Here is a 26,438-nt window from a genome sequence, read left to right as displayed (position 1 = left end):
GAAGAGGAGCTGAAGGAGGGAGAAGAGGGAGGACGAAAGGAGTTGATGTAGATTGCCCGATGGTATTCATACACAAGATGGAAAGAATATCAACAAGAAAGGCTACTGCTACCCATCACACGCTTTCGAACATCTTCTTGTAAAACTCCACATGCTCCTCACAGCTGTCGGACGGAAGGAACCCAGGAGAGTTTCTCCTCTTCTGCTCGTACTGGTCCGCGTGCATTGCCTGCGGCTGCTTCTCAGCTTCGCTCGTCCCCCCTCCCTCCTCTCGCACCTGGACGAACCGGAAAGCGAGGTAGAACTTCTGGTTGTCCCCTGGACATTCGAATGTCAAATGAAGATTCGATCATCATCCTTCCTGTCCGCATCCCGCTCCCCGCCACTACCACCCTCCTCCTCCTCCTCATCATCATCATCATCATCGTCGTCGTCATCATCATCATCAACAGCAGCAGCAGCAGCAGCATTTCTCTTCCTCCCTCTTCCCTTCTCCCACCTGTCGCTCTGGCGGCCTCCAGGATCTCAGCAGCAGGCACGTGTACGTCGCTTGCGCGGGTGTTGATGTACCTGAGCAGACAATCTGAGAAGGCGGGCAAGAGGCCGCAGACAAGCTGTTGAGCAGCTGGGCGAGACATCAACGAACTTCCCAAAGAGCTGGGAAGTTTGCGCAGGGACACATGACTCTTACCTCAGCGCCTCTGTCAGCTTGCCATACTCCAGCAGGACCCGGGCAACCTGAGATGACACGAAAAGTCAGGCCCTCAAACTACCATGTCAAGCTAGCTGGACCTCCTGCGGAAGCCGCAAACGATGGAGCATGTCCAACCCCAGCTGAAATGCAGGAGGGTATCTCGAGATCAAGCTGAGAAGCCTCCTGGCAACGGGGAGGGAGTCTTGGATGACCTGTAGGACGAGAGAGTGAGAAGTTCCTGTACGTTGTGGGGGGAGGAGTGAGAGGAAGGAAGAGAAAGAAGGAAGGAGTAAGGATTAATGAAGAGATCAAGGAAGAGTTGGGGTAAGGGAGGAGGACGGATAGCTAGAAGAGAGAGCACATGGTACTGCAGAAGTTGATGAAGGACAGCAAAACGAGGAGGGTCGGACGAGGTGATCAGCTCCAGCTGGAAGTCAACGAGGAAGGTCTGCGAGCAAAGAAAGAGGTCAAATCTCGATCAATAGGACCAGGTGAGAAAGAATCGAGGAGAGAGCATGAAGAGAAGAGGGAAGAAGAGATCACAGTACTACACTGGAGCTGATGATGCTGATTTTGAGATGAGAGGTTGTATTGCTGACTTACCTCCGCCATGATCCCCCTTGCGCTCAAACTCCTCAAATATTCAGTGACAACTGCCATGAGATATGAAGAGTCGACAACACTCTCCTGATGAATTATCTGCACAGGAAAGATCAGATGAGCGTTCTGGTCCTTAGAATCAACATGAGGTCAGCAAGAAGGTTCTCTGGTCAACAATGGGAAAATCTTTTTCAGACACAGGACAGGATCATCATGTCCTAGAGAGTTGACAAACAGAAACAAAACTATATGGAATACTCAAGACAGTTCGCATTCATATGCATAAGGTGTACACCAATCAACTGTTCATATGCACGCAATTCAGGTGCTTGCCTTAAAAACATTCTCTGTCATCTTTTCTTGATCGATAACTTGTGTTGTGTTGGACGATTTTCCGTCTTCCCCTGTGTTTGAACGGGTGTTCACACCATTCGCCGTCTTCTCCTCAGCATTCTTGACGGCTGGATCATGTCTGTCTGGCTGGTAATACCACCACTTGCTCATCTTGACATTCGACGATGCCGATGAGAGCGAAACTGAAGCTTCCACAACCACACTGACAGTCAAACAAGTCAAGACCAGTCAAGACAACAGCACTCAACACGTCAGTATGGAAAGCACCTGAACATCTGATAGAGAGAAAAGAGCGGTTCCCGGTCCCGGACAGCATTCCTGCACACCAATGACCACCGAGGGACAAGATGCAAGTCAACGAGGAAGTTACCTGATCACCGACAGCGTCTCGCTGATCCCATCCCTTCGTTTCAACAGACATCGAACAAGGTTGACCTGTTCCAACAACGCACGTCACACAGACCGTTCAAGATGTCCGACAGAACAAGGATATGCCGACTCACCTTGTCACTGCTGATGATGCACAGGTTTTGCAAACTGATCTGTTGCGATTCAAAGATTAACAAGATCATACTGTGGTAAGCCTCAAGCGCACCTCTAAGAACCACAACTTCCCTGCTTTCTTGTCAAGAATAATGTTCGGCTGCTCAAAGTTCCTTTGATAATTCTAGCAGTCACGAGGTTGAAGATTTCCAAAACCACAAAGAACATACCATTCTTGCAGATAGCTGTCCGCGTGCGAGAGTTCAGACGGCAGATTTTCATGCTGATCACTTCGATCAGATCACATGCAGCAAACAACAACACGGGAAGTTCATGACAGTCCAATTAAGACAATGTCGAACAACACAACACAACAACCATCGCTCAGCCAGATTCCTCTTCATGGACCAACAGCTCCTTACTCTGTCTTCGTTGTGAGCAGAGACTGGAGCACCGAGAGGAAGAGGAGCCGCTACAGGATGGTCGCTCCATTGCTGCACATCCCTGTCAACCTCTTGCAGAATCGAAGAATAGAGGAGGAGAGTGTACCATAAGCCAGATGTCAAAGATCAAAGTTATCTTCGAGTCAAGGTTGTGAACAATCAGCAGGTTGTCAACGATGCTCAGAGCGTAGTTATCACATGCCGAGTAGAGATTGATGGTGCACAGTCGTCCAATTGCATCTTTCCCCAGTTGATACACAATCATCTCTTGTCTCTTTGCGAACACGTAGACACAACAAAGTTTCTCGTATATCTTACACAGGATGAAGTCGTTTCTCTCCAGTCGACTCCTCTTTCCGTTTGCATTGAGAGCGACGTCAGGGTCGAAGTCAGGCATCCTCATCAATTTGTCCGGGAGGAACTGAAAGCATTGAATGGTATTGGCTTCTTTTCCAGTACAAACCATGACGAGCCTTGTCTCATGGTAGTACCTGTACCAATGGATGGCTCGCCGGTCATGTTTTACAAGTTGAACGACATCTTTGCTGGTTATCCTCAGCAATTCAAGCCCACCAGTCGTTATCAAGGCAATGTCGCATAAACCTGTGTTCACCCACACAAACCCCACTACCATGCAACCCTGCGATTTTGCCATGCAAGAATACGACATCTCACTCGCATCCTGCAAGCAGATGATGTCTACATCTGCACTTGATCTCTGAACACAAAGATGCTTCTTGTCCAAGGACAATGAAACTCCCAAAACCGCACCATGGCGCACGAAATCGATTGTTTGAGGAGGGATTCCGGGGTCATCTACCGAGAGGATCTTAAATATCCCATTATGAAACGTAATGAGATATCTATTGGCCTCGTCGTAGAACACCTGAGTCTGGTCAACCTCAAAGCAGATCGGATCTCGCCTCAGTCGACAATGTGAATGGTCCATTGTTCGTTTCGCTCCGACCTCAATCTACAACGCCGGTGCTTGACTGAGCAGCTTCAAGGGAGCCTCTATCAGCAACCTCTCCTCCGCCTCCTCCTCTCTCTCTCGTTCTCCCCTTCGCACCCGCTCCATCCTCCTCCTTCTCCTCCTCCTCCTCCCTCGGAGCTAGTGACCATTGCCACCGAAGCCGCAGCTACTGCCGAAGCTGAAGCCGAAAGGGGAGTGAGCGGGGACGAGGGTAAATGAAAGAGCGGGGATGTGGTCACCTTGTTTAAGGGTGGGGACGAGGGGCTTTATGAGGGTGCGGCACGTGAAGATGGCGAATTGAAAGCAGGAGAAGAGAAGAAGGAGAGAAAAGAGGAAGAAGAGAAGAAGGAAGAGCGAAGAGCGAGAGTGGCAAGCAGTCTGCCACACAGGAAAGAGGAAGATCAACGAGTACCATGAAGGTGTGAAATTCTTCTTCAAAGGTGCATGAATGAAGTATCGTTGCAGATAATAACTGGCGACGAGACCGGATTGATCAAGGTGACTTCATCAACTTCATACATTAATTCGATTGTTTGCTCTGAACATCACCTCTCCCCACTTCTCACTCTCTCTTCCTTCTTCCACATGACTTGCAATTAGATCTCAGCCCCGGAGGAGAGCGCAGTGATAGCAAAATTTGGGGAACAGAAGCGAGAGCATGTAACGACTTTGATGCAGCCATGCGAGACGTGACGATGATGATGACAGGCAGCTGAGTGCATGTGCTGGTCGAGAGGTCTGAGGGCTGTGTAGTTGTGAGGGTCTGATGTTTGGGGGAGCAGATGCCAGCGAGCTCAGCTTCTTCGTGGGGAGGTGAAAAGAGTGGAGGGGCGAGCGGTTGCTGAGCCTCCTCCTCAGAGCTGATGGCGTTGTCAAGCTTTGGGACGCGCAGGCGTCTGTTGAGCTGGTGTGACATCAGATTCTTTCTCTTCCTCGTGTGAAGTAGCGCCAGGCAAATTTCGAACTTGGGCGAGAGGCGTGTACGAAGCCGAGGAGCGTCTTCATGCTGCGTGAGGTTGAGGAGAGGAGGAGGAGACGTCAGCGATGTGATGGGCTTGCAGAGCGATTCAACCAAGTTGGTCACCGTGAATGAAGAAGGAAAGGTGCTGCTGCAGAGTTTGGACCAGACCCTTCGGGTGGTGAAGGAGCATGTGGGTGAATAAGTTTGACATGAAGACACTGAACATCTCTCTAGACTGCTCTGAGCATCAAGGGTCCTGTAAGTAGAGCAAGACCGTCTCCATCATGTACCAAGGCATGTCAACATGCACGCGCATGTTCAACATGTAACGAAGGCAGTCAGTGACATTCTTGTTTCAGATCGCCTATGGCGGACAGGAGAACGAGTTGCAAGTTTACGATCTGCAGACACAGACGGTAAGAGACCTGGAATGTGATGTCGTTCAGTCAAACAAAAGGAAGACGGGGAGGACGGGAAGGGCAAGTGGAGGACGATGTGATTGAGGAGGAGGAGGGGGAGGAGGGGGAGGAGGGGGAGGAGAAGCAGCAGCTGTAGCGGATTATATTGAGCTGTTTGCAGGTGTCATGGAAGGCTAAGAATGTTCCTGAGAACAAACTTCGACTGAGGTTGCCTGTTTGGGTGACAGACCTCCAGGTCTCAACGGCCATGACGACGATCGTAGCCACACCGATGATGATGTTGGCAGTATCTTTCCTCCGAAGATGAGAACAAGCTTGTGATCTGTACAGCCTACGGGCAGGTCCGTTGTCACTGTCACTATGCTTCTCTTAACACCTCTTGGCTCAGATCCGACTTTATGACATTCGAGCGCAACGTCGACCAGTCATAAACGCTTCTTGCTCCCCGGTGACGTTCCATCCGTTGACCTGGTGGTTTGACAAGTGGTTTGACAAGCCTGCAGGAACCCGACCAGGTCAGGTTGAACGCGGGAACTCGTTTCACGTGCATGGCGTTGTCGCCGGATGAATCTTACGTTGTTGCCGGTGAACCATGAGAGAAAGGAGTGCAGAGGAGGCGGGGCGAGGAGAGGAGAGGAGAGGGGGGAGAGGAGAGGAGAGGAGAGGAGAGGAGGATCAACGGCTGCAAGAGTTTCATGCAGTTTGCATGACTCATCACGATCGTATCAGGGGATGCCCTTGGAGGACTGAGAAAGATCGATCTCAAGCAAGGAAAAGTCTGCGGCAAATTCAAGTGCTGGCGGACGATTGCAAGGAAGCGATTTGATGGAGCGGCAGGCACATAGCTGGATCCGTCAGAGCTGTTGATTTCCATCCCTCCCTTCCTCTCGTAGCTGCTGCAAGTCTCGACAGATTCGTGAGAGGTATGAAACTTCTCCTCCTCCTCCTCCTCCTGCCTCTCTCCCTTCCCCATGCACCCCCAACACCCCTTCTCGTCCTGCTCCTCCTCGTCCTGCTCCTCCTCGTCCTGCTCCTCCTCGTCCTGCTCCTCCTGCTCCTCCTGCTCCTCCTCCTCCTCCTCCTCCTCTTGCTCCTCCTCCTGCTCCTCCTTTTGCTCCTCCTCACGGTCCCGCGCATTCTTCGCCTCCGCCTTTGTTCTCCTGCTTCTTTTGCTGTCCCACATCTCCTTACATGACGTGAAGTTTACGACGCAAACACCACGATGATGACATCGCGAATCTACGCCAAGCAGGTGAAGAGACGAGGGGAGAAAGAGAGAGAAGGTGGTGGGGTAGAGGTAGGAGGGAAGAAAGAGAGAGGAGGTGAGGAGCAAGAAGAAAAGGAGAAGGGGCAGGAGGGGGAGATCAACAACAGCAGCGATGACGAGGTTGACAGAGATTGAACTGTTTGCTATTCGCGGGAGAAGGCGAAACAAAGCCGAAGGTGACCTTTACCATCAAGAGGCACTTGGCTGACGTTGTTGCAGAAGGAGGAAGAAAGTGATGAGGTGAGAGGAGAGGAGGAGGGGAGGAGGAGGGTGAAAGCCATTGCAAGGACGACTGGCTCGGAGTGGAAGAGGCGAAGGAAGAGAAGAAGCAAAAGGTGAGATGACGTTGATGGTGATGGTGATGATGGTGATTGTGATGAATGATGATACCAAAAACCTTCTGATTCGATTTCCTCAGAAAGAAGAAGACGGAGACCAGGCGAAAGCAGACAAGCAAGATCTAATCCGCCGAAAAGCAACATACGTGAAGAAGAGAAAAGTGAGAGAAGCATTTCACTACATGTCTAAATTTCCACATGCTATCTTTCTTCTTCTCTTCCGAACTAGACTTTGTCTTGTTTTCACGCTTTTTTTCCTTTCAGTTGCCGCCAACTAAGTCGTCCAAGACCAAGAAAAAACGATAAAACGTCCGTTCGAAGGTCTGCCTCCTCCTCCTCCTCCTCCTCCTCCTCCTCCTTCCCCTCCCCCTCCTGCCCTTCACCTTTCCCTTACTTGTTCACTTTCCGTTGCTGTTGACTTTCAATCATGTCCTCGCACTGTGGCTTTGCCCTGTCTCTCCACCACCACCACCACCTCGTCAGCTTTAGCCTTGATCGAATTTCTTCCTCTGTGCCACTGAATCGCTTCCTCCTGCTTTCTCCTCCATCCCACTTCCTCCACAAGCTCATGGCCCGGTCGACGTCCCTGTTCCCACCATCCTCGCTCCTGGCTCTCCCTCCTCCGCTCATTTTCTTTCTTCGTTCTCAACCTTCCCGCAGGTTGTAATCGTAAAGAATAAAATCTTCGTCTCTCGTCCTCCTCCCTGCCCTCCTCCTTCTCACTCGCTGTGCGGCTGGAGGTTAACGATGATAGTCGTCTCTGCACGCGACTTATCCTCCTCCTCGTTGTCTTGCGATTTTCCTCCTCCCCCTCCCCCTCCCCCTCCGCCTCCTCCTCCTCCTGCTAGCCTTCTTGTGTAGCGGTGAGGAAATGCACATCCGTCTCCCAGAGGAGAAGACAACGTGGGAAGAAACCAGAGCAATGGGTTGTTCTGACAACTGTGAAGAGACGGGAGGAGAGGAAGTGTCAGCATGGAGTCAAAACAGGAGATGGAACTAGGGGAAAGAAGCAGAAAGGTGAGGAGGAGAGGAGGAGGACGATGAGGAGGACGATGAGGAGGACGAGGAGGAGGAGGAGGAGAAGGAGGAGGAGGTTCAGGCGGGAATTCAGGGCAAGCGCAGGGGATGAGAGGACGCAGGGACTGGAGGTGATAAGACAAGGTGAGAGAAGAAGACAGAGGGAGGAAGCTTGAAGTGAAAATCAGCGCGAGAGGAGCAGTGGAGCAAGCTTCTCACTATTTGCTTCCCAGCACTGCCGACAAGTTTTCGTGGTAACCTGCACATGGAGGTCAGTAGGTGCGTGAGGTACCAACGTGTTATTGCCGAGATCCCATGGATTGTGATACACCTGAAGTTTTTGTAGTCAGAGATCACGTAAGAACATGTACAAGAGAGAGGAAGAGAAGAGTGGGATTAGGAGAGGAGGAGAGGAGGATTGGAGGGGAAGAGGAGGAGGCAGGAGACAACAAAGAAAGATGAAAATCAGCAAGTTCACACACTCAAGTCTGGGAAGCAGTAAAGAGGGTGTCAAGATTGTTTGTTGCAGCAGAATATAAAAACGAGAGCGAAGAGAACACGAAAAAAGTAGAGCCAAGAAGAAGAAAAGATAAGAAAACTTGATGACGCACCATCCCAGCCTTCTTCGCTTCGGCACTTCTCATCCGGTTGTTGTACCACTCGATGGTTGTCTGAAGGAGGAATGTCACCTTCTGAAAATCTCACATCTCAACTTCACTTGTCCGGTCAGGATGAGATAAAAATGCCACGAGAGGAGAAACCTTACAGTAGCAACAAGACGTTAGCATCCAACAATGACAGGAACATGACGTGTTTCTACCCGACGGCAAGAGAGACAGAGAAAGCAAGGATGCAAGAAAACACCACAGCCGACTGCTCTTGGTTGTGCCTCCTCTGCGTGATAATCATCTCAGAAGGTAGGAAAAAGCACAACTCGTCTTCTTCACCACTCGAAAGTGAAGCAGAAAACTTGGCGCCATGGTCATCAGCACATAAATGCAACCAACCCACAACCAGAACATGAACAGAAAGAAAGTCCTGTAGTTGCGGAAACCAACGCACTGAGCAACCCATGCTGTTCCACGAAATCACCACTAAGGCGAGAGGGGGAGAAAACAAAGAATACGGCAATGGTGGTCCATCTTCAACACACACCTGCACCAGAGAGCATGTCAGGATAACATGTCAGAGAATGTCAGGATAACATGTCAGTGCACGTCAGCACAACACGTCAGGACAGCAGTTGCACCAACAGAGCCTCCTCCAGTAGCTGCTCGCACCTCCTACATATCGAGCAATGATGCGTCCTTGGAGGTTTCGCCTTCCTGCACTTCTTGCACCATCTTCCGAAGCCGTCGATGTGGAACTGTACAGCTTCAGCCGTCCTTGCCTCAATGTCTACCGGGGGGTCCTCCTGCCCTGTCCATCACCACCCCTCCTCGCACGCAAGCGCACTACGTATTCGTCCGTTGGGAACCCCGGCGGCGTCAAGACGGTAGCGATGTAGTTGTAGAGAACGTTGAAGATGAGCGTGAAGGCGATGGCAAGGTGAAAGTATCTCAGCCATGTCCCTTCATCTGAGATCTTGTGGAGGATGTATGTGAACCTTGATACACTTGTCACGACACTGGTGCTGATTTGCAGTGATACATACCATGTCCATATCACACCCGAGATGAGAGTGATCGCAAAACACACAAAAATCTGACAGCAGCGAACAATCAAAAGGCATTCTCCCAGGAAGTCATCTTGATTACCGGCCCCATGGCTCTCAGCCCGACGTCAAAACATTTCATCATCATGACGATGGAATACTCCAAATGAAACAGGAACCGTCGCTTCATCCTCGCCTGCGCCAAGTTCGAAACCTCTCAAGTCAGACATCTGCTTCCTCGCTGCCATCACTTACCCTCCAGCTCAGTTTCTGCGCACGGGAATCAGTTTGAGAACACATCTTTCAGCCAAATCCCTCCCCCTCCATCGTCTGAAAATGTCTTGACAAAACTAGACGACGTGGAGCTTCCTTCTGTCCCATCACTCCAAGATCATACCATGAATAAATTTCTCTTGTCTTCTTTCCCTTCTACTTGCTACCATGGTCCCTCTCCTTTGTTTTGACTTTCCCTAGTCTCTTTCCCACCCACACACCTCCGGGTATCCTTCACTCATTCACTTCTTCCCTCCTTGCTTCTCAGTCTCTCCTACCCTCCTTATCCCTGCATCTCTTTCTCTTCTCCAACTCTCTTGCTTTCTGTCTGCCTTCCTCTCTTGATATCCCCCTACCCTACCAGTCATTCCGCCATACCCCCTCCTCTCTACAGCCTGCTCCCTCCTTCCTCTCCAACTCCATCAATCTTCCTGTTCCTCCTTATCCCCTGGTTCATGGTGCACCATCTGTTCTCTCCTTCATGCTATCTTTCTCTTCCTCGCTCTCCTCCCCCTTCCCCTCCCCCTCCCTCACTCTCACTTACCCTTAGCTCCGCCATGCCTGACAAGGCAGAAGCTCATCACCCTCATTACCCTCACACCAGGTACGGCCCAGCACTGCCCCGCCTCAGGCTGCAGAGCGGCTCAGACTTGGCCCGGCCCGGAACCGCCGGCCGCCCACTGAGCTCTCAGTGTCGGACGCCGGGCCCAGCTGAGTCGACACATCCGAGTCGCTCGTCATTGAGACAACCTGAGCGTTAACTCTTAACGCTTTTGAGTGTGACAAGCTTGCATAGGTAGCGGCGCGGCAATGATGCACTCTTGAAGGCAGTGAACGACAAGCTGAGCCCTGGGACTCGTTGGGAAGACGTCAGAGGACAAGGCCGTTGAAGGGAGAGCTACGGATCGTTCACCAGCCTCGGGAGGCTCGGACTGGAGAGGCGCCGGGGCCTTGCCGGATCACACTGAGTTGCGGCCCGCCGGGTGGTGACTCAGGGGTTGCAAGTGTGCTAGGGAACGAACGAGGGAAAGAAGCAGGAGCAGGAGCAGGAGCAGGAGCAGGAGCAGGAGCAGGAGCAGGAGCAGGAGCAGGAGCAGGAGCAGGAGGAACAGGAGGAGCAGGAACAGGAGGAGCGGCAGGAGCGGCAGGAGCGGCAGGAGCGGCAGGAGGAGCAGGAGAAAAACAGGAGCAGGAAGAGCAGAAGGCGCAAGAGGCGCGAGGTTTGGGAAGAGGGGAGGAGCGGAGGACACCAGCCTCTAGCAAAGATGATCACTCTTGTTGTCTACCTGTTCTTGATCTGCTTCGCTGTATGTGCTGGTAACGTGGTGGAACTTGACGGCGAGAAGTTCGGAAGCATAAGGAGCGGATTGGGGTCGAGAAACATGCTCGTGCTCTTCTACTCGTCTCCCGTCAACTCCAAGGAGTCAGAGGCTTCCGTGCAAGTGTGGAAGCAAGTGTCCTCTCCCCTTTCAGGTCTTGTGGACGTGGGCATGATCAACTGCGACGACTTTCTGGATGATTGCTTGAGCGTCAAGGTAGCGCATTTTCCTCAGACCATCCTCTACATGGCAGGCGATCCGATCATGTACTCGGGCCCCATGACCGCCAAGGCCATCTTCCTCTTTGTCACCAACAATGTCCTCCCTCCCGTCGCCCAGCTCAGCACCCGTTTGTTGGATTGGTGGCTCCAGACAGAGGTGAAGGGAAGGAAGGCTGTCATCTGCTTCCATGACAAGTTCGAGCTCCCGCACTCTATCTCGGCCATTGCGACTATGTTGAGATCCTCGCACGCGTTTGCTGAGATCCGGTCCTTGTCCTCTGACGTCCGCGAGCGGTTCCGCGTTGAGTCCCTTCCAGCCGTTGTCATGGTGAATGCGACGAGCGGAACTTTCATCTCCTACAAGGGGGAGATGAAGCGCAAGGAGCTGGTAGAGTTCCTGAGAGGAAGCGCAGTTGATGAGAACCGAGGGACGAGAATAGATGAGTCGATCGCACCAGCTGAAACATTTGGGATGAGTCAGTTGACCCATGAGACCTTCCGGACATTGTGCGACGAGGTTTGTTTCATCGTTTTTATTCCTCATGGGAACGACAAGGAGACTTTGAAAGTACGCCCCCTTCTATGTCTTGACGCTCTTTTCTGTTCTCAAATTTGTGTTTCTCCTGTAACACTTCTTGCAGGAGCGAAGGAAGCGTATGAAAGTTGCGAACGAAGCCCTTACGTTCCTCAAGGTACCTCACACACAACTGTTTGGCAATCCTGATCCCGGTCGTGCTCTCCAGAGCTTGAAGAAAAGATCGGGAACGGCCAAGTTTGTCTGGGCTTCATCTGCTCAGGTGAGGGACATAAGGGGATCAGGAAACGATGTTCAGTGGAATGAATCTTTGATGATTTTCCTAGGAAACTCTTTATAATGCATTCAAAGGTCTTGTACAGGTTTTGCTGACATATCTCAAATTTGCAAGCCCTGATGTCTTTGACAGGCAGACCCAGCTTTTGTCGTCTGGAAAGTCAGAAGGAACAGAGCTGCTGTGCTCCCCGCTCCTCTCACCGCGGAGAACTGCAAGTCCTTCCTTGAGGTACGTGGGTCAACTTTGCGCTGTGTGGCTGATAGAGCGAAGAGCATTGAGGGAGGCAGCGCAACATTCCATTCTCTTGCTCTGTCTCCCGAGAAGACACTTGGGATGGAGGATGAGCAAGAAGAGCTCTTGGAGCAGCAAACAGAAGGAGATTCGATGCTTCCTCCTGGTACTTCACTCTCCCGCTCCCCATAACCTCATCACCTCCTCAGGTCTCGTGGACTGGAGCTACCCTACGAACATCATGCAGGAGAAGCAGGTAGCAAGGGGTTCAGGGTGCATGAGCTCCGGTTGACTGGGTCTCAGGGAGCCGACATGCCGTCCAAGAAAGGCTCGGAGGATGAGGCGGATGCAGACGCTCTTCTCATCTGAGAAGAGGAACACGCAAGGAGATTCTGGTTATTCTTTTATACAAAACAATTCTGTTTCGACGTGCATGCTCAAGTGTTTGATTCTTCGGACAAAGCCAAAATCGCGTCCACAGGGTCGTTCTTGTTGGCCTTGAGGGCCTTAATGGCCTTAGCACGAGAGACCTGCGGGACGTCAGCCAACTGCTTGTTGATGGGAGATGAACTCTCACTTGAGCCTGGTCCATAACCAGCTTGACGTCACTTTCCTCGACACCAGAGTCATCCACTTCCTCATCATCAGCATCATCGCTGGCATTGGCGGCCTTGGACAGCTCGTCGTTAGCCACTGTGACAGAGTCAGCACCAGCACCAGCACATCAAGGAATCATCACCAGCAATGTCCGGCTTCTTGAACTGTTCAGCGGCTGCTGCCTGAGCCTGAGCTGAGAGATCCTCAATCTTTGCCTCGCCGAAGATGATGTAGGTGTCGGAAGCGGGAGACTTGAACACGTCGGGCTTGGAGATGACGAACAAGATGTTCTTGCTCTTCTTGATGGTGACGCGGACGATGCCGGAGACAGGCTTCATGCCGAGCTTCTGCATGGCCTTCCTGAATTCCAGACATCAGAATATTCCGATGCCCACTTCGAGTTAATCTACCTGGACTTCTTCTCCATCTTGCTCTGCTTGCCACGACCGGAACCATCAGCTTCCTCGAGGTCAGGGACGTCGTCGGAATCATCATCATCGTCATCATCATCTTCGACATCTTCCACAACAGGGTCTTCCTGTGGCTCCTTAACCTTCGTCATCTGCCATACCTAGACGTCAATGATCGCGGACAAGCCGTCATGGCAGAGCTAGCTTCCAACTTGCTCAGAAGTGAATGTCTGATTCAATATTATCCTTCTCCTTCTAACCTTCTTGGTAACCTCATGAAACAATGCTTCATCCGTCCATTCACTTTTCTTCTATCCTCTGCCAAAATATTCCCAGCACTTGTGTATGTCAGTACATTTTGAACCCATTGTCCCGGTTCCTCTGCCGCCACATTTCCACTGATTTCATCTCTTCATCATCATATCATTATCCTTTTCTTACCCTATCAAATTATGTCACACCTTCATCTTGCGAACATTTTCAGTCGCTCTATTTCACACATTTCGATTTGATCCTTATGTTCTGATTGCCTTTGATTTCACATTCACTTCATATCAACGATCTCCTATCTTCTGCATATTCGGCCTCTCTTCCCATCTAAACCGCATCCTCTTCGCCTCTTCTCCCCACTGTTGCCTCCCCTCTGCCTGCCATTCTCCCAACCCTAATTTTCCTCTCACGAGCTTCCTGGAGGGAATGAGGTTCTGGTGAAATTAATCAATTTAACATTCTAAATTTCAAATTACAGTACAATATTCGAATTGATTTCATCTTCCCTCCTTTTTTGCCCTCGTGCAACCCGTCTGCGCTACCCTACCACTGCATGAGATAGTCAAAGACACCGGTATTCGTAGCGCTACCTTAACCCTATTGGGTACTCTAGAAAGTACGGGTACTCATAATATAAAATGAGTACCCCCTCAATAGTGGTCCGAATCACCCGTATACCATCATCGCCCTCCACCACCTTCTTTTTGGAGGATGTATTTGTACTACCCCCTTTCTTGAAGTTGAAACTACCGGTACTCGCATCTTTCGCCCGACAAATGCAAATGAGGTCCGCCACAAAGTTTGGGCACGGCGGAGGGAAGGAAGAAAGAGAGAGGAGAGAGCAGACAAAATCGAGTGAAAGAACAGAGAAAGCAATAAGCAGATACGACAATGCAGAACGACAGAGAGAAAAGACCAGCAGAGGAGCGAGAAAGATGAATAGAGGTGGCAAAAGGTAAAGAGATGAGGTGGCAAGATAAAGGTGTAAATAGAAAATTGAGATTATGATGACGGAAAGATAGAGTGGAGAGGGGGGCGAAAATAATTGACGAGATAATCAGAAAGAGCGCTGAGGATAATGTGAGATACGAAGCATGATGTGAAGACGAGAAGCAATTGCTTTGGAGAAAGCGACTTGACACCGCAATGACGTGGGAACGGAGCAATGTCTGAGATAGAAGGGACAGTGATTGTTAATAGAGCATTCGAAAAAACGAGGTAAATCAGGAAGGCAGGAAGGAGAAATGGAGCCACTCCCTGCCCTACTGCTACATAATTACCCTCAGCAGGCTTTGTGGTTCGACAGGAACCTGTCGCATCAGTTCAGGGCAGCATATCATATGAATGTAGTTTCTGAAAAAACGTCAGTCACAAAATCAATCAAGTAGCAAGCTACTACTATCGATTCAAACAGAGCCTAATCATGGAGAAGAGACGATCGGAACGTATCGAGCAAGGCATATGATCTGGAAGTGGTCATATACCTTAGGTTCAAGGCCTAACGATCTGAAGGAGATAGCAACTAGACCGTTCGGAGCAGCTTCGGCATCGCTGCGAGTATGAAGTTCTTTGGCACGATGACCAGTCATAAGGGTGGCACATGCATTCAGACTTCTACTTGTTTTGCTTGTTTTTTTACATTTAATTTCTTACTAGTTTAAAAGGAATAATCGTGTAACCCCCAAGAAAGTCGTGTATTGTTGTTTGAGCTTGCAACCTTCCAACAAATCCATCTAACGATTCAATGGATACCTTCTATTTGTTGTGATCAGCAAGGCTGATATTGGCTTTGTTGTGTTTCCCAACATTGGTTTCGCAGCAGAGCGAAGAGCATGTTTCTTTCTCAGAAGTCTCCGATGCGTAGGAATCGTCCTCCTCAAAGACTGCCCCAAGGACACTGCCCATTGAAGCACGACGCTCCCCCATGGATGACCTGCGATCGTCGAAGGGCTCGAAAGCGGCATCCGGACCATGAATGAAGCTGTTGTCGCAGGCATCGCTCATCATCCCAAAGGAAACGTCTTGCAAGCCCCGCTGGTCTTGAACCTTCTCGTTCTCCCCCTGCCCTGTGCAGGTGACGGACGGAGATGAGTCGCTCGGGGCCCTTAGCAAGCTGTCCTCTGGTGGTGGAGCATTGATCGGCGTGTGAGCGTCATGGCGTTCAAGCACAGGCAGTCTTTCGATGTCCTCATCAGCTCCTCCGTTGATAGCGAAGGTCGATTCCTCTATGGAGCCATCCAAAAAATCTGGATCTTCATCCAGTGAGAACACCGATACTTGACCGTCATCGTCGTCAATTTCACCATCCAAGCTCAAGTTAAGCACTGCAGATCCTGTCACCTGGCATTCTGTACAAGGAATCGGCTGCTCTCTGCTGATGCCATGAGGGCAAACCAAAGGCCAAGCTGAAGGTGTCACCACGACCTTCGCGACGTGCTGTCTGTCTCGGCGGCTATACTTGACGATCACATGAGGAAGAGTTGTCTTCTTGTTCCGTTTGGTCAGCATATTCAAAGCCTGTTTCAGGAGCTCTTGCAAACTCGACATGCACTCCTGCAAGTCCCCAAAAGAATAATTTGGTAGATGAGATTTGATAATAGACATCCAAAGTGACTCAGACCAACCCAACGTGTGGCAAGCCAAAGCATATGAAGAAGCCCCTATCTGAGTTTGAGTAAACTTCAATGAAGCTTCGGCTTGGAGACTGAGTTCACCAAGGTAATGAGCTAAGCAGAAGGTGGAAGAGGATGGATGATTCTTCTGCATTGCTCCCAAAAGTGCATCTATGGTGTGAAATGCTGTTTTGGTTTCCCGTATGCGGAGTCTTGGAAAAAACTTCCGGATATTCTCTGCAACAGCCCTAACTTGTTCACTTGTACATGCACCATCTGTGTAGTAAGCTGCTCGTTTGTAGTATTTTGGACAGATGTCCTCCAACTCTGAGTTAGGGTGGAGTGCCAAAACAGCACAGGCCGCTCCGATCGTCTGCAATTCACTTGTTGCAATGACCTCCCGAACAGAAGAACAATAGTTGTCCAGAATTGATACTGTCAAGTGATGAACAGCGGGCTTGCCGAAGACATTGGTGCTCTGAAATTCGTCGATCACCGCAAGCAGCCAGTTGATAAGAATCGATCTGAAGAAAAAAGTGAAATGTCAGTTATGTGGCTAAGTGGAAAACAAAAAAGATTTGAGAAACAAAGTGAACATACCTTATACTGACGGTCAGCTGATGTTGATACTTCATATATCCTTGAAGAGGTTGGTGGGAAAGAAGCCGAGTTTTGTAGTAGTCCTTCCATGTAACAGAGGGTTCCTTGCAGAAAGGTACTTGGACAATATCCGATCGATGACCCCAACCCCGGATGCACAGTCTCTTCCAGCACATCTCTTGATTGACGACAGAATACCATTTCTTGCACGTCAAGGAGTATTTACAAATGTCGCAGTGACCCCTCACCGCAAAGTTTAGAATGGAGTCCAAGATCTCTTCAGGGATCTCATACACCCTTAGATTTTTGTGATTTCTGATCAGCTGTCCCGCCTGATTCTTCTTCGATGAAGTTTCATGATTTACATTTTTTGAATTTGGTTGTTTTGTTGTCCGAACCGTCTTACGCGATCTTAGGTTCATAGGTTGTCGATCACACTTGCACCTGAGCAAAAGTTCCGTTATCAACAAGAAAACATCATTTTTAGGCTGTATATACCACTGAGTGCAGTTATTACATCTCATTAAGCTTGGATTTGTCATGAAGATGGTTATCTTGGAGCAAAGTTCCAAGCGTTCAAGGGATCTGCAAGCACAACGTCAAATGCAATTCAAAATTTGAAAATTTGAAAATTTGAAAACGTCGATGTCCAAAAATCAAGAGAAAAGATGCATGAGGTCATTTTGGTTTGTCTAGAACATACAACTAAACAATAGAATGTCATTTGCTGCTTGAAATCTAACAGTTTTCAAAAGAATGAATCATTCTCCGATGAATCGCATGCGCAATTCTACCTTGGGACTAAAGCAATATTCGCTGGGGAAACACAGAAGGTTTACATATGATTGAATAACAACGACACTGGCATGTAATAGTCACCAATGAGCAAATGGCTCTCTCATCCAACGTTTTTGATATTGCAAATGCAAAGGCAAAATAATGCTGTCGGGTGGTCTTGCACAAATTAAAAAGTCTGAAAATGTTCTCAACCACAGCAAATCAAAGATCCCTTGACTTCCAGCTTCTTATCATTGAATTTCGAGCTTTGGAGACAGCAATCAACAGCATACAGACAATATTCAATCAATCCGCTATTCGATACAACCTATGTTTCGAATCACTGCATGAAATGCACATATCGGTTCCCAGGATTCAGTATGTGCAAAGAACTCAACAAGCATACTCAAGGACAAACATGTAAGTGAGTAGAACAAGCAGACAAAGGAAGAAGCAGGCTAGGGAAGGAGCATGAACACGAGCGGCATCTCAAGTTTGTGTGCCATGCGCGCGCGGGCAGCTTCACTGTGTTCGAATTTTGCTCTGGTAACTCCCTTTTCCCGCCCACCCCCTCCCTGCCTATGATCCCGCCCCCAGTTCCTCTATCATACCCCTACCCGTCCACCCCCTTGGCATTGGGTTCATTGTGAACCCCCTTTGGTCTATACTCGTACCCCCGTCATTTAGGCAAAAACTACCTACCCAAAGAGGCTTTTGGAATCGAGTTTGTATTTAAGTCCCTTCCCATGAGCTTGACTTGGGGGTGGGGTCCCGTTTACTACAAGGCCCCCTGTAAGCACGATGGCTCCGTTGAAATAAGGCGAGAGAAACCACTTGAAAGCAAGACCTCCTATTTTTGAAACCTTTCTGATAAGTATCCAAATGTTATTAGTGCCAATTCAATTCATGAGGGGAAAACAGTGCGCCATGTGAGTTTGAGTTTTACTTTTTTTTATTCAAATTTCAATTTTTGAAACTTGCGGTTGCCACCCTACCCCGCGGCGAGTGGGAACATTTTGTCCAACCCCTACCCCTGGACGCTACACAGCACCATGCATATTGAATACGAATTGCACCGGTTCAAGTCACCCACCACTGGGTAGTATCAGGGTATAGGGTCTAACCACCGGTACTGTTTGAATATTCTTCGGTTCCCCGACGGACCCCCGCCTTTCGGATTCGAATTCAATCGTGACCTGACTAAAAACGCAACGATCCGATCTGATTGATGAAAGATCCTGCCGTTCTTGCAGCCCGTGCTGTCCGACGACAGGTTTGAACGATTTCAGCCGCCACTCTCCAATATCTCCATGATAAATTCAAATTCTATGATTGGGACTTCGGTAAACGATTTTCCGCAATCAACTGTGCGGATCCACTTCAAATTTGAACTCGAATTTGAAAGTTACCGGTCGTGATCCGAGTTTTGAATTCAAATTTCGTCACCGTGACCCCCAAATATTTCAGCAGCTCCTCCAGAATTTTAAAACAGTCGAACCTTGATCGAAAAGGTCAGAGGGCCCCCACCCGTGACCCGTGTGACCCGTGACCCGGCACCGGCACTAGAGTTCACTACTTGAAGGCTCGTCTGAGCATTGAGTTTGAGTCAGTGATACGGCCTTGGGTTGGGCAGAACTCCGAACGTCTCCGGGGCCCGGAGCCTGACAGGAGGACGAGCACACAGGAAGGAGACGAAGTAGCGAGGGAGGGAGCAGCAGCAGCAGCAGCAGCAGGTGTCTTTGTGATACATAACAAGGCGATCAAGATGCAGAGGATGGACCCGTATTCCCGCCACAAGAAGTTCATCAACGACTATGTCTTGACTCTGGGCAAGGAAGGAGTTCAACGTTACATCGAGAAGAACAGGCCGTCGGTAGGCAAAACAGACTATGATGTCCTGCATGAAAACTATAGGTTCATTCGGAAACCAGAAGAAGATGACTTGTCCAAGTGGGAAGTGAGAATGGCTGTCAAGTATTATGAGAAGCTTTACAAGGAGTACTGTATTGCTGACATGAGCAAGTATAAGAAAGGGCAGATAGCATTGCGTTGGAGGACGGAGAAAGAGGTATTTGTTGGAAAGGGACAGTTTGTCTGTGGCAACCAGGCCTGTGATGCCAGAGATGAGTTACAGAGCTTCGAGATGAACTTTGCCTACAAGGAGGCGGGTGAGAAAAAGAATGCCCTTGTCAAGCTAAGAGTTTGTCCCGATTGTGCGATCAAGTTGAACTACAAGAAGCTAAGAAAGATGGAGAAGGAGATGAAAAAACGGGCTAAAAATGAGAAGAAGAGGAGACTTGAAGGAGGTCAAGAATCGAAGCAGGAGGACACGCAAAGCTCAAGTTCGGACTCTGAAGAATCTGAAGAAGAGCAAGAAGATGAAGGCCATTGGGAAGAAGTAACGTCTCGTAGCACCGGCAAGGTCTATTGGTACAACAAGGAGACAGGAGAGTCAAGATGGGATAGGCCACAAGCGAGGAAGAGGAAGAGTAGCAGCAGAAAAGTAGAGGAAAAGCATGAATCTTCAGGCAGTCAGTCCCTTTCGTCCAGAGGTGAGTATTTTATGAAGCGATGGTTAAGTAAGTCTCTTGACTTGCTATCTGCCGCAGGGAGACTCCAAGGAGAACAACTTTCTGTCAATGAAAAGCAGGAAAGTCAGGAGGAGGTAATCCACTTGCTGCTGGTCAATGTGACTTTCCACTGATAATCCTTCTCAGCAACAAGAATCCGTTGAGAGCGCTATCTGGAGCCGTCCAGCACAAGTTCTTGAAGATGGTAAGTAGTTCATGAATTTCTTCAGCGAGGTCTTGACATGCTCCCTTCAGCCACAGGGGAAGATGAGTTCGATGAGTACTTCAAGGGCATGTTCCCGTGAGAGTTTTCTTACCCTCCCAGCGAACGGTTTTTATGCCGAAGAGGGCTTCCTGCTCTTGAGGTCTGCTATAAGTTTCCGATAATCAGCCATCGTAAGGACAAAAATCAACTGCAATCAGCAAGTCAGCAAGGTGACAAAGCGCACAAGGCTTTGACGAACCACGTTCAAGACGTACGACGAGATACATACTATACAGATTTCCTGGAGCAAAACAGTCACTCTCGTTCGAGTAGCAAGTATAACATGTTGAAGTCTGCGTACTTTGATCACGGCAAACAGCAAATATCCAAGCCACGCCGATGCGAAGAGGGACACTGAAGCAAGAACAACTGAAGCAATTCTAGCCCTGGGAGAGGCAAATATGGGCGGAGCCTGTAGCCCAAGCATGGCGAGATAAAATACCAATCCTAACAGAAATAATCAAGTCATAGGAAACATTGGGGTCAATAAAGAAGTCGTTACCGTAAATTGGATTTGAGAACGCCAAAAATCCAAATGGACCCCTCTTTGAGATGATGCCTAAACCTGATCCATATGCTGATTTCGCAACCTGGTCCATGAAACATGAGAAACATCCCCAAAAACAAGAAGTCGGATACATTTGAACATGATGCCCAGCTTCCGACATCACAAGCGGCCTATCACACAGTTTACCAGTGTGCAATCGTTGAGTGCTTAAAAATACCTTGTAGGATTTGTTTAGACGTAGCATGTGCTCCACATGCAGGGCATATGCCGTTAATGAAATTCCAAGAACACACAAAATGGAAATGTAAACTCCTGATATGAAGCATGCTTTAGACATGGAATGCCCGATGACCGAACAAACGCAACCTTGTTGCAAGCTGGGCTTGCGCGCAGCTTTCGCCTTTTCTTTCCACAGCCTCAATTTTTCTTCGCCACCGTTTGCACGGTTGTTGGCATCTCCACTTGCAAATATGTCAGATTGAGATGTGCTTTCTGACATACTGTTACCTTTCCGACTGCATCGAGAAAGGAAACAAGCCACCGCATTTTCTAGTAACTGAGCACCCGTTAAGTTCAAGCCCCAATTACCGATTGTAATGAAGGACAAGAAAACTTGTTATGTACCTCTGGGACGGAGCTCCGCATCCAAAGACAACTGCGAAGTGGTTTCAATATTCAACAGTTGAAGTACCATACTTCTGAACCTGTACTCGACGTTTACCAAGAGCAAACGAAGGGTTGAATGAGAAGCATGAAGTACAATGTGCCATGAAGAACATGTACACTGTGGGCCACAATTCAAAACAAATGTAAAAAGATGCACCAAGACAAGGAATGTGACCTGTCCCGACAACTATGCGATACGCTGCCATAGTCGAGAATTCCGATTCCACTAGAAAAGAAAGACGACTTAGTCAGCAGCCCGCTCAAGGTAACAAAAAACTAAAAATTGTAATGTTTGTGCTACGTCTCCGTCATTCAGCCTGCATCTTTCTCCGCTCATCAAAGTTTTTCTCAGCGAGGACTGAGTCACAGACGAAATCTTTTCTCGATATATATTTCCCAGAAGACCAAAAGGAGAAGAGGGATGGCGGCAGGTCAACATGGAAACACAGCGAAGAGGTGGACATGAGGAGAGGAGGAGAGGAGGAGAGGAGGAGAGGAGGAGAGGAGGAGAGGAGGAGAGGAGGAGAGGAGGAGATGAGATCATGGTTCTTCACGAGATCAATGGAAAGGAGTGCCATGATACGACGTCTGGAATCTGATGACATTCCATCCAAACAACACGGTGGGGTAGTCGTAGTACCCCAGCAAATGCCGAGTAAATTGCTGTTTAATGGGGGGTGGAGAGAAAGAATTTGACCACCTCTACCCTTGCCCGAGGATGTCTGCCTGAGAGGAACTGCCATGGTTTGCCGGAATGCCGGGGCCCAGGGGCCCGGGGCCCGGGGATGCCTATCATCACTGAAACAAAGTTGAGTAAAATAGATTGGAGGCCGTGATGGCTCCCCCGAAAGTTTGGTGCAGGGGGCGAGGGGAGGTTTAACCAGCGAGCTAGGATGGGAGAGAAGAAGAGAAGTGATTGCTAGGAAGAGATCAGGTTGGTGTGTAAGTTGGACACCTCAGGCAGCCCACATGATGTGAGGAAGAAGAAGAAGTCAGGTGATGAAGTCAGGTGATGATCGGCGATGTGGAGGAGAGGAGAGTGATGGAGATGGATACTGTGTCCACGTGTTGTGAGGCGACATCAAATATACTCAAGACCAGAAGTATGAGTAGAGAGTTAGACTCATCTCTCCCTGTTGTTAACATGTAAGAATAAGATACGACTCAATGTAAGATTCCTGCAATGCAATCCATAGAATGACCTTTTGACATCAACTTCTGATAAGATTTTCTTCAGTCAGAATCTGATCAACATCTTCTGTGCATTGAAGCTGGAATGCTCCGCAAATACATCGTCATCTTAGTAGCGCTCGATATTGTGCGATGGACAAATGGATTCGCTTGTGGACTTCTTGGGCCGCAACCGTCAAGGCGCGTGCACTCGATTGGCAGGTCAGGTAGCTTCAAAGGCCTACGAGTATCGATGAATTCACAAGAAAATTTGGCTGATCTTGAATGGTGGGAGCAACTTGGAGGATTGCCTTTCGATTGCACTCAATGCGGAAAATGTTGTCATGTAAAAGGGGAGGTGTGGTTCAGCCCAGAAGAGACAAGCAGGATCTTGCAGTTCCTTGGAATCACTGAAAAGGCATTCAAAGACAAATATGTGAACAAAGAGATGGAGGGTTGGAACAGGTATGAGCAGGTAAATGCGCAAACGCTGGGGTATGACGACTGTTGCCCCTTTTTCGTAGAGTGCATCGGGTCAGAGGAGATGATCATCCAACTTTCACGCTGGTCTCCCCCGATGCTGATGATGAGGGAAGGTGAGATGCTTGCTTGTGAGAGCCCAAGAAGGGTTGCTTATGCTGTCTTTGTGTCATTGTAGATGTATATTTGTGAATGAGGATAAAACATGTTCAATTTACGAAGCAAGGCCAATGCATTGCAGGGTGTATCCTTTCTTTCCTTCTATCATAGAGTAAGCATGCTCGAAGATTCCCTTTCTATTGCTTGTGATTCTTCTGCTACAGCTCAGTGGATTCATGGAACGAGCATGTCGTCTTGACGGATGAAGAGGCTCAGAATTATGATGGCGAGGATAAGAAAGTTTGGACCAAGAAGAACGGAGGATGTGAAGGAATGAAGGAGGTATGCACTGAAACGCTGAATCTAGTTAAATTGAAAACATTCTCCGACCCTTCCTTCTCTTCAGGTATTGTCAAGGGACAGCAACAGAAATGCACATCATGACCAGGACAAGATGGTGTCAGTGGATGAGATACGAAAGCTTCTGGTCGACTATGAGGATACATACTGCATGTTTCCTGAAGAGCCATGGAAATGGTTCGTATAGCTTCCCAGGCACTGTCAGTGAAACTTGGGAAACATGAGTCTTTGAAACGGTTCGGCCCGTCCGGCCCGGCCATTGAATTTGAACTGAGGAGTTGCTCGGCCGGGCCCGCACGGCGTTCCGGGAGCCTCGCCGAGTCGCGGCGTGACGGGCCCCGCCGGGCCATTCCGAGGCTTTTCAAGTACCCTACCCCCAAGTCTAATACCTGTAAATACCCCCTCCAAACAATAGAAATCCAAACCCCCGACTCCGCTGGAGTCCATTGTGATGGGGTGCTACTACCCTCTTCACTACTGACAGGTACCCACCTTTTTCAGTCATTTGCACTACCCCACCCTATGTCGATCACCCTCTACATCTTAAAGTATCACCCAGCCCTTTCTGCCATTAACGACCCCCCCGGCAATCGTTGGGACATGTAAGAGCTCACCTCACAGGGGGTGGGTTAGAAAACAAGGTAAGGAGGGGTATTTTGTCGTGTTAAAAGTGGGGTAAAGGATCAGGGGTACTCTAGATTTATGGGGTAGGGTGGAAGGGTGGTGGCCGATCAATGATGATGCGCGTGCTTCCGATGGCGGCGGCGCTTGTGGCGTCAGCAAACATTGCAGAGGCCTTCCTGGCTACTCCAGCAAGCATCCACTCTGCTGTCGCAAGGAGATCCCTCTCCTTCACCTCCCATGCTCTCAGGACTAAGATGACAGCTGCCCAGTCGGAAAGCAAGCAGAGCGACACCGAATTTAGCGATTGGAAGGCGACAACTGCCTTCTTGTTCCCTGGTCAGGGTGCTCAGTACCTAGGTATGGCGGGAGATCTTGTCAAGGATGTTCCCAAGGCGAAGGAGATGTTCGAGCAAGCCAGCGATGTCCTGGGATACGACCTCCTCAAGTTGTGCCTTGAGGGTCCCAAGGAGAAGTTGGACTCGACTGTGATCAGCCAGCCTGCCATCTACGTGGCTTCTCTTGCTGCTGTCGAGAAGTTGAGAATGGAAGCAGGACAGGAGGCTATTGATCGTGCCACTGTGGCTGCTGGTCTTAGCTTGGGTGAGTACACAGCGCTCTCCTTCGCTGGTGCACTTAGCTTTGAGGATGGTCTCAAGATCGTGAAGGTTCGCGGAGAGGCCATGCAGGCTGCCTCAGAGGCTTCAGAGAGCGGAATGGTCAGCGTCATTGGACTTGATAGCGACACAGTGAAGAAGCTCTGCGAGAAGGCTTCGGAGCTGTCAGGGGAGAAGATCCAGATCGCTAACTACCTCTGCTCGGGCAACTATGCCGTTTCCGGAGCCAAGTCTGCATGCGCCAAGGTGTCAGAGATCGCAAAGCCAGAGTTCAAGGCCCGCATGACAGTTCCTCTCGCTGTGGCTGGAGCCTTCCACACAGACTTCATGATGCCAGCAGTCTCCAAGCTTTCTGATGTTCTGGCTACTGTCGAGATCAAGAAGCCCAGAATCCCCGTCATCTCCAACGTCGATGCCATGCCTCACTCTTGCCCGACTACGATCAAGAACATCCTGACCAGGCAGGTCACCTCTCCTGTTCTCTGGGAGAACACCATCGCTGCTATGATGGATCGTGGGTTCGAACAAGGCTACGAGCTTGGTCCTGGTAAGGTGGTCGCGGGGATCGTCAAACGCATCAACAAGAATGCGAACATGATTAATGTTGAAGCCTAAATTTAACGGATATGTCACATCAGTAAACAAACGTCGCTCAACCTGCTCTGTATGGTACAAGAAAGGGTTGCTAGGTGTGCAGCTGTGAAGTCTGCTCAATCAACTGAGCTAATAGCTTGTTGTCGACCACAACCGATGGGAGCTGATTGCTTGCAGCGCCATTGGAAGAAATCGCTCTCCTCGCCGAACGGAGGAAGTTCCGAGTCATCCTAGAGGACACGAACGACCTCGGGGTCAAGGTCGACTGAGCTGCTGACGTCTGCGACCTCTGCGTCTGCAATCGACCGACGCCATCCCTAGCAGTCTTGGCAGCAGCAGGACGATGGTCATCGTGGTGCTCGTGTGGGCCCGGAGACTCCGGCAGTCGGAGGAACATCTTGCTGCTGCTCTTCTTCTACCGCCAACGTGTTAAGTAAGAAGAAGAGGTTAGTCAGATACCTTGCTCTTGTCGACAGGCTTGATGTCATCTTTGATCACTGCTGCCTTTCTAATCTCAGCTGCGAGTACAAGTGAGAAACTTGAATGCTTCTTTGCGAGACAGTCTCACCAAATTCCCACTGGATGGGTCTGAGAAGTTGTTTCCTCTCCCCGTCAAGGATCTCTTCTCTCGTGCTGTTGTAGGCCAACATTGCTGCCGTGCTGGCATGAATGTCATGGTTCAAGAACGATGGTCGAATCCTCTCCTGATCGCAGATTATCAAAGCTGGTCCGAAGAACAAAAGTCCGAGATTACCTGCTGGAAGTTTTCTTGTGACACGAAATCAACTTCCTGTGAGATCAACCAGACCATCGTAGCTTCCCAGTAACGATAGGCAGCCTTGAGCTTTGGGTTTTCAAGAAGTTTGTTCTCTATGTAGGACTCAATCTCTTTGTGTTTCTCTTTCGTTGCAGTAGACCACTGAAGAACCAACTCAAGTCAAGCTGTCGCAACATGAACGGGGAAGAGGGGATCACATATCGAGGATTCTCTTCTTTCGCAGAAGTTTTGTCAAACTCCGCGCTCCACAGGAAAGGTCGTCCGAAGGGAACAGGACGCAGATCCATCGTCAGGAAGAATCTGAGAATTGTTCCATCCACTCCTGCAAACGCCTCTGGTGACTTCAAGACTGGAGGAAAGGAGGGAGGGGAGGCAACCCGGATCA

At 49.5% G+C, this 26,438-nt stretch overlaps 11 protein-coding genes across 11 annotated transcripts; 5 read left to right on the top strand and 6 right to left on the bottom strand.

Moving 5' to 3' along the window:
• Nucleotides 1-115: 115 nt before the first annotated feature.
• Nucleotides 116-3,523, bottom strand: GUITHDRAFT_106875 (hypothetical protein; the record flags this gene model as incomplete). The annotated part of the gene is made up of 14 exons (XM_005834355.1): nucleotides 116-318; nucleotides 500-570; nucleotides 692-738; nucleotides 793-906; nucleotides 1,056-1,142; nucleotides 1,298-1,426; nucleotides 1,721-1,850; nucleotides 1,916-1,966; nucleotides 2,019-2,083; nucleotides 2,152-2,190; nucleotides 2,244-2,304; nucleotides 2,362-2,414; nucleotides 2,554-2,625; nucleotides 2,681-3,523. 14 exons carry the CDS (start codon nucleotides 3,521-3,523, stop codon nucleotides 116-118), a joined length of 1,965 nt encoding a protein of 654 aa, XP_005834412.1.
• Nucleotides 3,524-3,991: 468 nt separating this feature from the next.
• Nucleotides 3,992-6,838, top strand: GUITHDRAFT_106874 (hypothetical protein; the record flags this gene model as incomplete). Its single annotated transcript, XM_005834354.1, has 21 exons — nucleotides 3,992-4,045; nucleotides 4,148-4,207; nucleotides 4,256-4,283; nucleotides 4,330-4,360; nucleotides 4,406-4,454; nucleotides 4,500-4,562; nucleotides 4,609-4,686; nucleotides 4,743-4,766; nucleotides 4,868-4,924; nucleotides 5,088-5,162; nucleotides 5,215-5,268; nucleotides 5,316-5,375; nucleotides 5,431-5,512; nucleotides 5,657-5,720; nucleotides 5,765-5,850; nucleotides 6,130-6,179; nucleotides 6,323-6,370; nucleotides 6,414-6,434; nucleotides 6,482-6,529; nucleotides 6,613-6,693; nucleotides 6,797-6,838. 21 exons carry the CDS (start codon nucleotides 3,992-3,994, stop codon nucleotides 6,836-6,838), a joined length of 1,155 nt encoding a protein of 384 aa, XP_005834411.1.
• A 1,715-nt stretch (nucleotides 6,839-8,553) lies between these two features.
• On the bottom strand, nucleotides 8,554-8,879 carry GUITHDRAFT_47088 (hypothetical protein; the record flags this gene model as incomplete). Its single annotated transcript, XM_005834353.1, has 3 exons — nucleotides 8,554-8,624; nucleotides 8,676-8,704; nucleotides 8,830-8,879. Coding segments are annotated over 3 exons (150 nt in total), but the record flags the coding sequence as incomplete, so codon positions are not given.
• Nucleotides 8,880-10,741: 1,862 nt separating this feature from the next.
• On the top strand, nucleotides 10,742-12,428 carry GUITHDRAFT_106872 (hypothetical protein; the record flags this gene model as incomplete). Its single annotated transcript, XM_005834352.1, has 8 exons — nucleotides 10,742-11,584; nucleotides 11,658-11,708; nucleotides 11,760-11,813; nucleotides 11,878-11,913; nucleotides 11,961-12,056; nucleotides 12,099-12,225; nucleotides 12,269-12,315; nucleotides 12,363-12,428. 8 exons carry the CDS (start codon nucleotides 10,742-10,744, stop codon nucleotides 12,426-12,428), a joined length of 1,320 nt encoding a protein of 439 aa, XP_005834409.1.
• Nucleotides 12,429-12,451: 23 nt separating this feature from the next.
• GUITHDRAFT_162722 (hypothetical protein) lies at nucleotides 12,452-13,220 on the bottom strand (the record flags this gene model as incomplete). Its single annotated transcript, XM_005834351.1, has 4 exons — nucleotides 12,452-12,589; nucleotides 12,637-12,752; nucleotides 12,799-13,016; nucleotides 13,067-13,220. Coding segments are annotated over 4 exons (581 nt in total), but the record flags the coding sequence as incomplete, so codon positions are not given.
• Nucleotides 13,221-15,091: 1,871 nt separating this feature from the next.
• Nucleotides 15,092-16,583, bottom strand: GUITHDRAFT_137591 (hypothetical protein; the record flags this gene model as incomplete). The annotated part of the gene is made up of 2 exons (XM_005834350.1): nucleotides 15,092-16,472; nucleotides 16,549-16,583. 2 exons carry the CDS (start codon nucleotides 16,581-16,583, stop codon nucleotides 15,092-15,094), a joined length of 1,416 nt encoding a protein of 471 aa, XP_005834407.1.
• A 2,507-nt stretch (nucleotides 16,584-19,090) lies between these two features.
• On the top strand, nucleotides 19,091-19,727 carry GUITHDRAFT_157639 (hypothetical protein; the record flags this gene model as incomplete). The annotated part of the gene is made up of 2 exons (XM_005834349.1): nucleotides 19,091-19,548; nucleotides 19,649-19,727. The coding sequence occupies 2 exons, from the start codon at nucleotides 19,091-19,093 to the stop codon at nucleotides 19,725-19,727; spliced, it is 537 nt and encodes a 178-aa protein (XP_005834406.1).
• Nucleotides 19,728-20,230: 503 nt separating this feature from the next.
• Nucleotides 20,231-21,362, bottom strand: GUITHDRAFT_106868 (hypothetical protein; the record flags this gene model as incomplete). The annotated part of the gene is made up of 8 exons (XM_005834348.1): nucleotides 20,231-20,308; nucleotides 20,360-20,401; nucleotides 20,462-20,607; nucleotides 20,663-20,750; nucleotides 20,886-20,980; nucleotides 21,035-21,129; nucleotides 21,176-21,224; nucleotides 21,293-21,362. 8 exons carry the CDS (start codon nucleotides 21,360-21,362, stop codon nucleotides 20,231-20,233), a joined length of 663 nt encoding a protein of 220 aa, XP_005834405.1.
• A 1,303-nt stretch (nucleotides 21,363-22,665) lies between these two features.
• GUITHDRAFT_137589 (hypothetical protein) lies at nucleotides 22,666-23,630 on the top strand (the record flags this gene model as incomplete). The annotated part of the gene is made up of 5 exons (XM_005834347.1): nucleotides 22,666-22,726; nucleotides 22,858-22,969; nucleotides 23,029-23,100; nucleotides 23,308-23,425; nucleotides 23,490-23,630. The coding sequence occupies 5 exons, from the start codon at nucleotides 22,666-22,668 to the stop codon at nucleotides 23,628-23,630; spliced, it is 504 nt and encodes a 167-aa protein (XP_005834404.1).
• A 335-nt stretch (nucleotides 23,631-23,965) lies between these two features.
• GUITHDRAFT_157638 (hypothetical protein) lies at nucleotides 23,966-25,296 on the top strand (the record flags this gene model as incomplete). Its single annotated transcript, XM_005834346.1, has 2 exons — nucleotides 23,966-24,045; nucleotides 24,369-25,296. The coding sequence occupies 2 exons, from the start codon at nucleotides 23,966-23,968 to the stop codon at nucleotides 25,294-25,296; spliced, it is 1,008 nt and encodes a 335-aa protein (XP_005834403.1).
• GUITHDRAFT_152107 (hypothetical protein) lies at nucleotides 25,282-26,301 on the bottom strand. Its single transcript, XM_005834345.1, has 4 exons — nucleotides 26,030-26,301; nucleotides 25,844-25,979; nucleotides 25,735-25,793; nucleotides 25,282-25,690 (listed from the first exon to the last, which is right to left on the bottom strand). The coding sequence occupies exons 1-4, from the start codon at nucleotides 26,084-26,086 to the stop codon at nucleotides 25,367-25,369; spliced, it is 576 nt and encodes a 191-aa protein (XP_005834402.1). The 5' UTR covers nucleotides 26,087-26,301; the 3' UTR covers nucleotides 25,282-25,366.
• Between the last annotated feature and the right edge of the window lie 137 nt (nucleotides 26,302-26,438).

Source organism: Guillardia theta (genome assembly GCF_000315625.1).
Source record: "Guillardia theta CCMP2712 unplaced genomic scaffold GUITHscaffold_26, whole genome shotgun sequence".
Taxonomy (NCBI): Eukaryota; class Cryptophyceae; order Pyrenomonadales; family Geminigeraceae; genus Guillardia; species Guillardia theta.
This window is presented reverse-complemented; position numbering and strand designations above follow the sequence as displayed.

Excerpts from the sequence above, each read along its gene's own strand:
- GUITHDRAFT_152107 (XM_005834345.1), bottom strand. The coding sequence starts at position 26,086 with ATGGTCTGGTTGATCTCACAGGAAGTTGATTTCGTGTCACAAGAAAAC. Across the intron at positions 25,980-26,029 it reads CACAAGAAAACTTCCAGCAG|GAGAGGATTCGACCATCGTT; the intron begins GTAATCTCGGAC and ends ATCTGCGATCAG. Across the intron at positions 25,691-25,734 it reads AGCCTGTCGACAAGAGCAAG|AAGAAGAGCAGCAGCAAGAT; the intron begins GTATCTGACTAA and ends CGTTGGCGGTAG.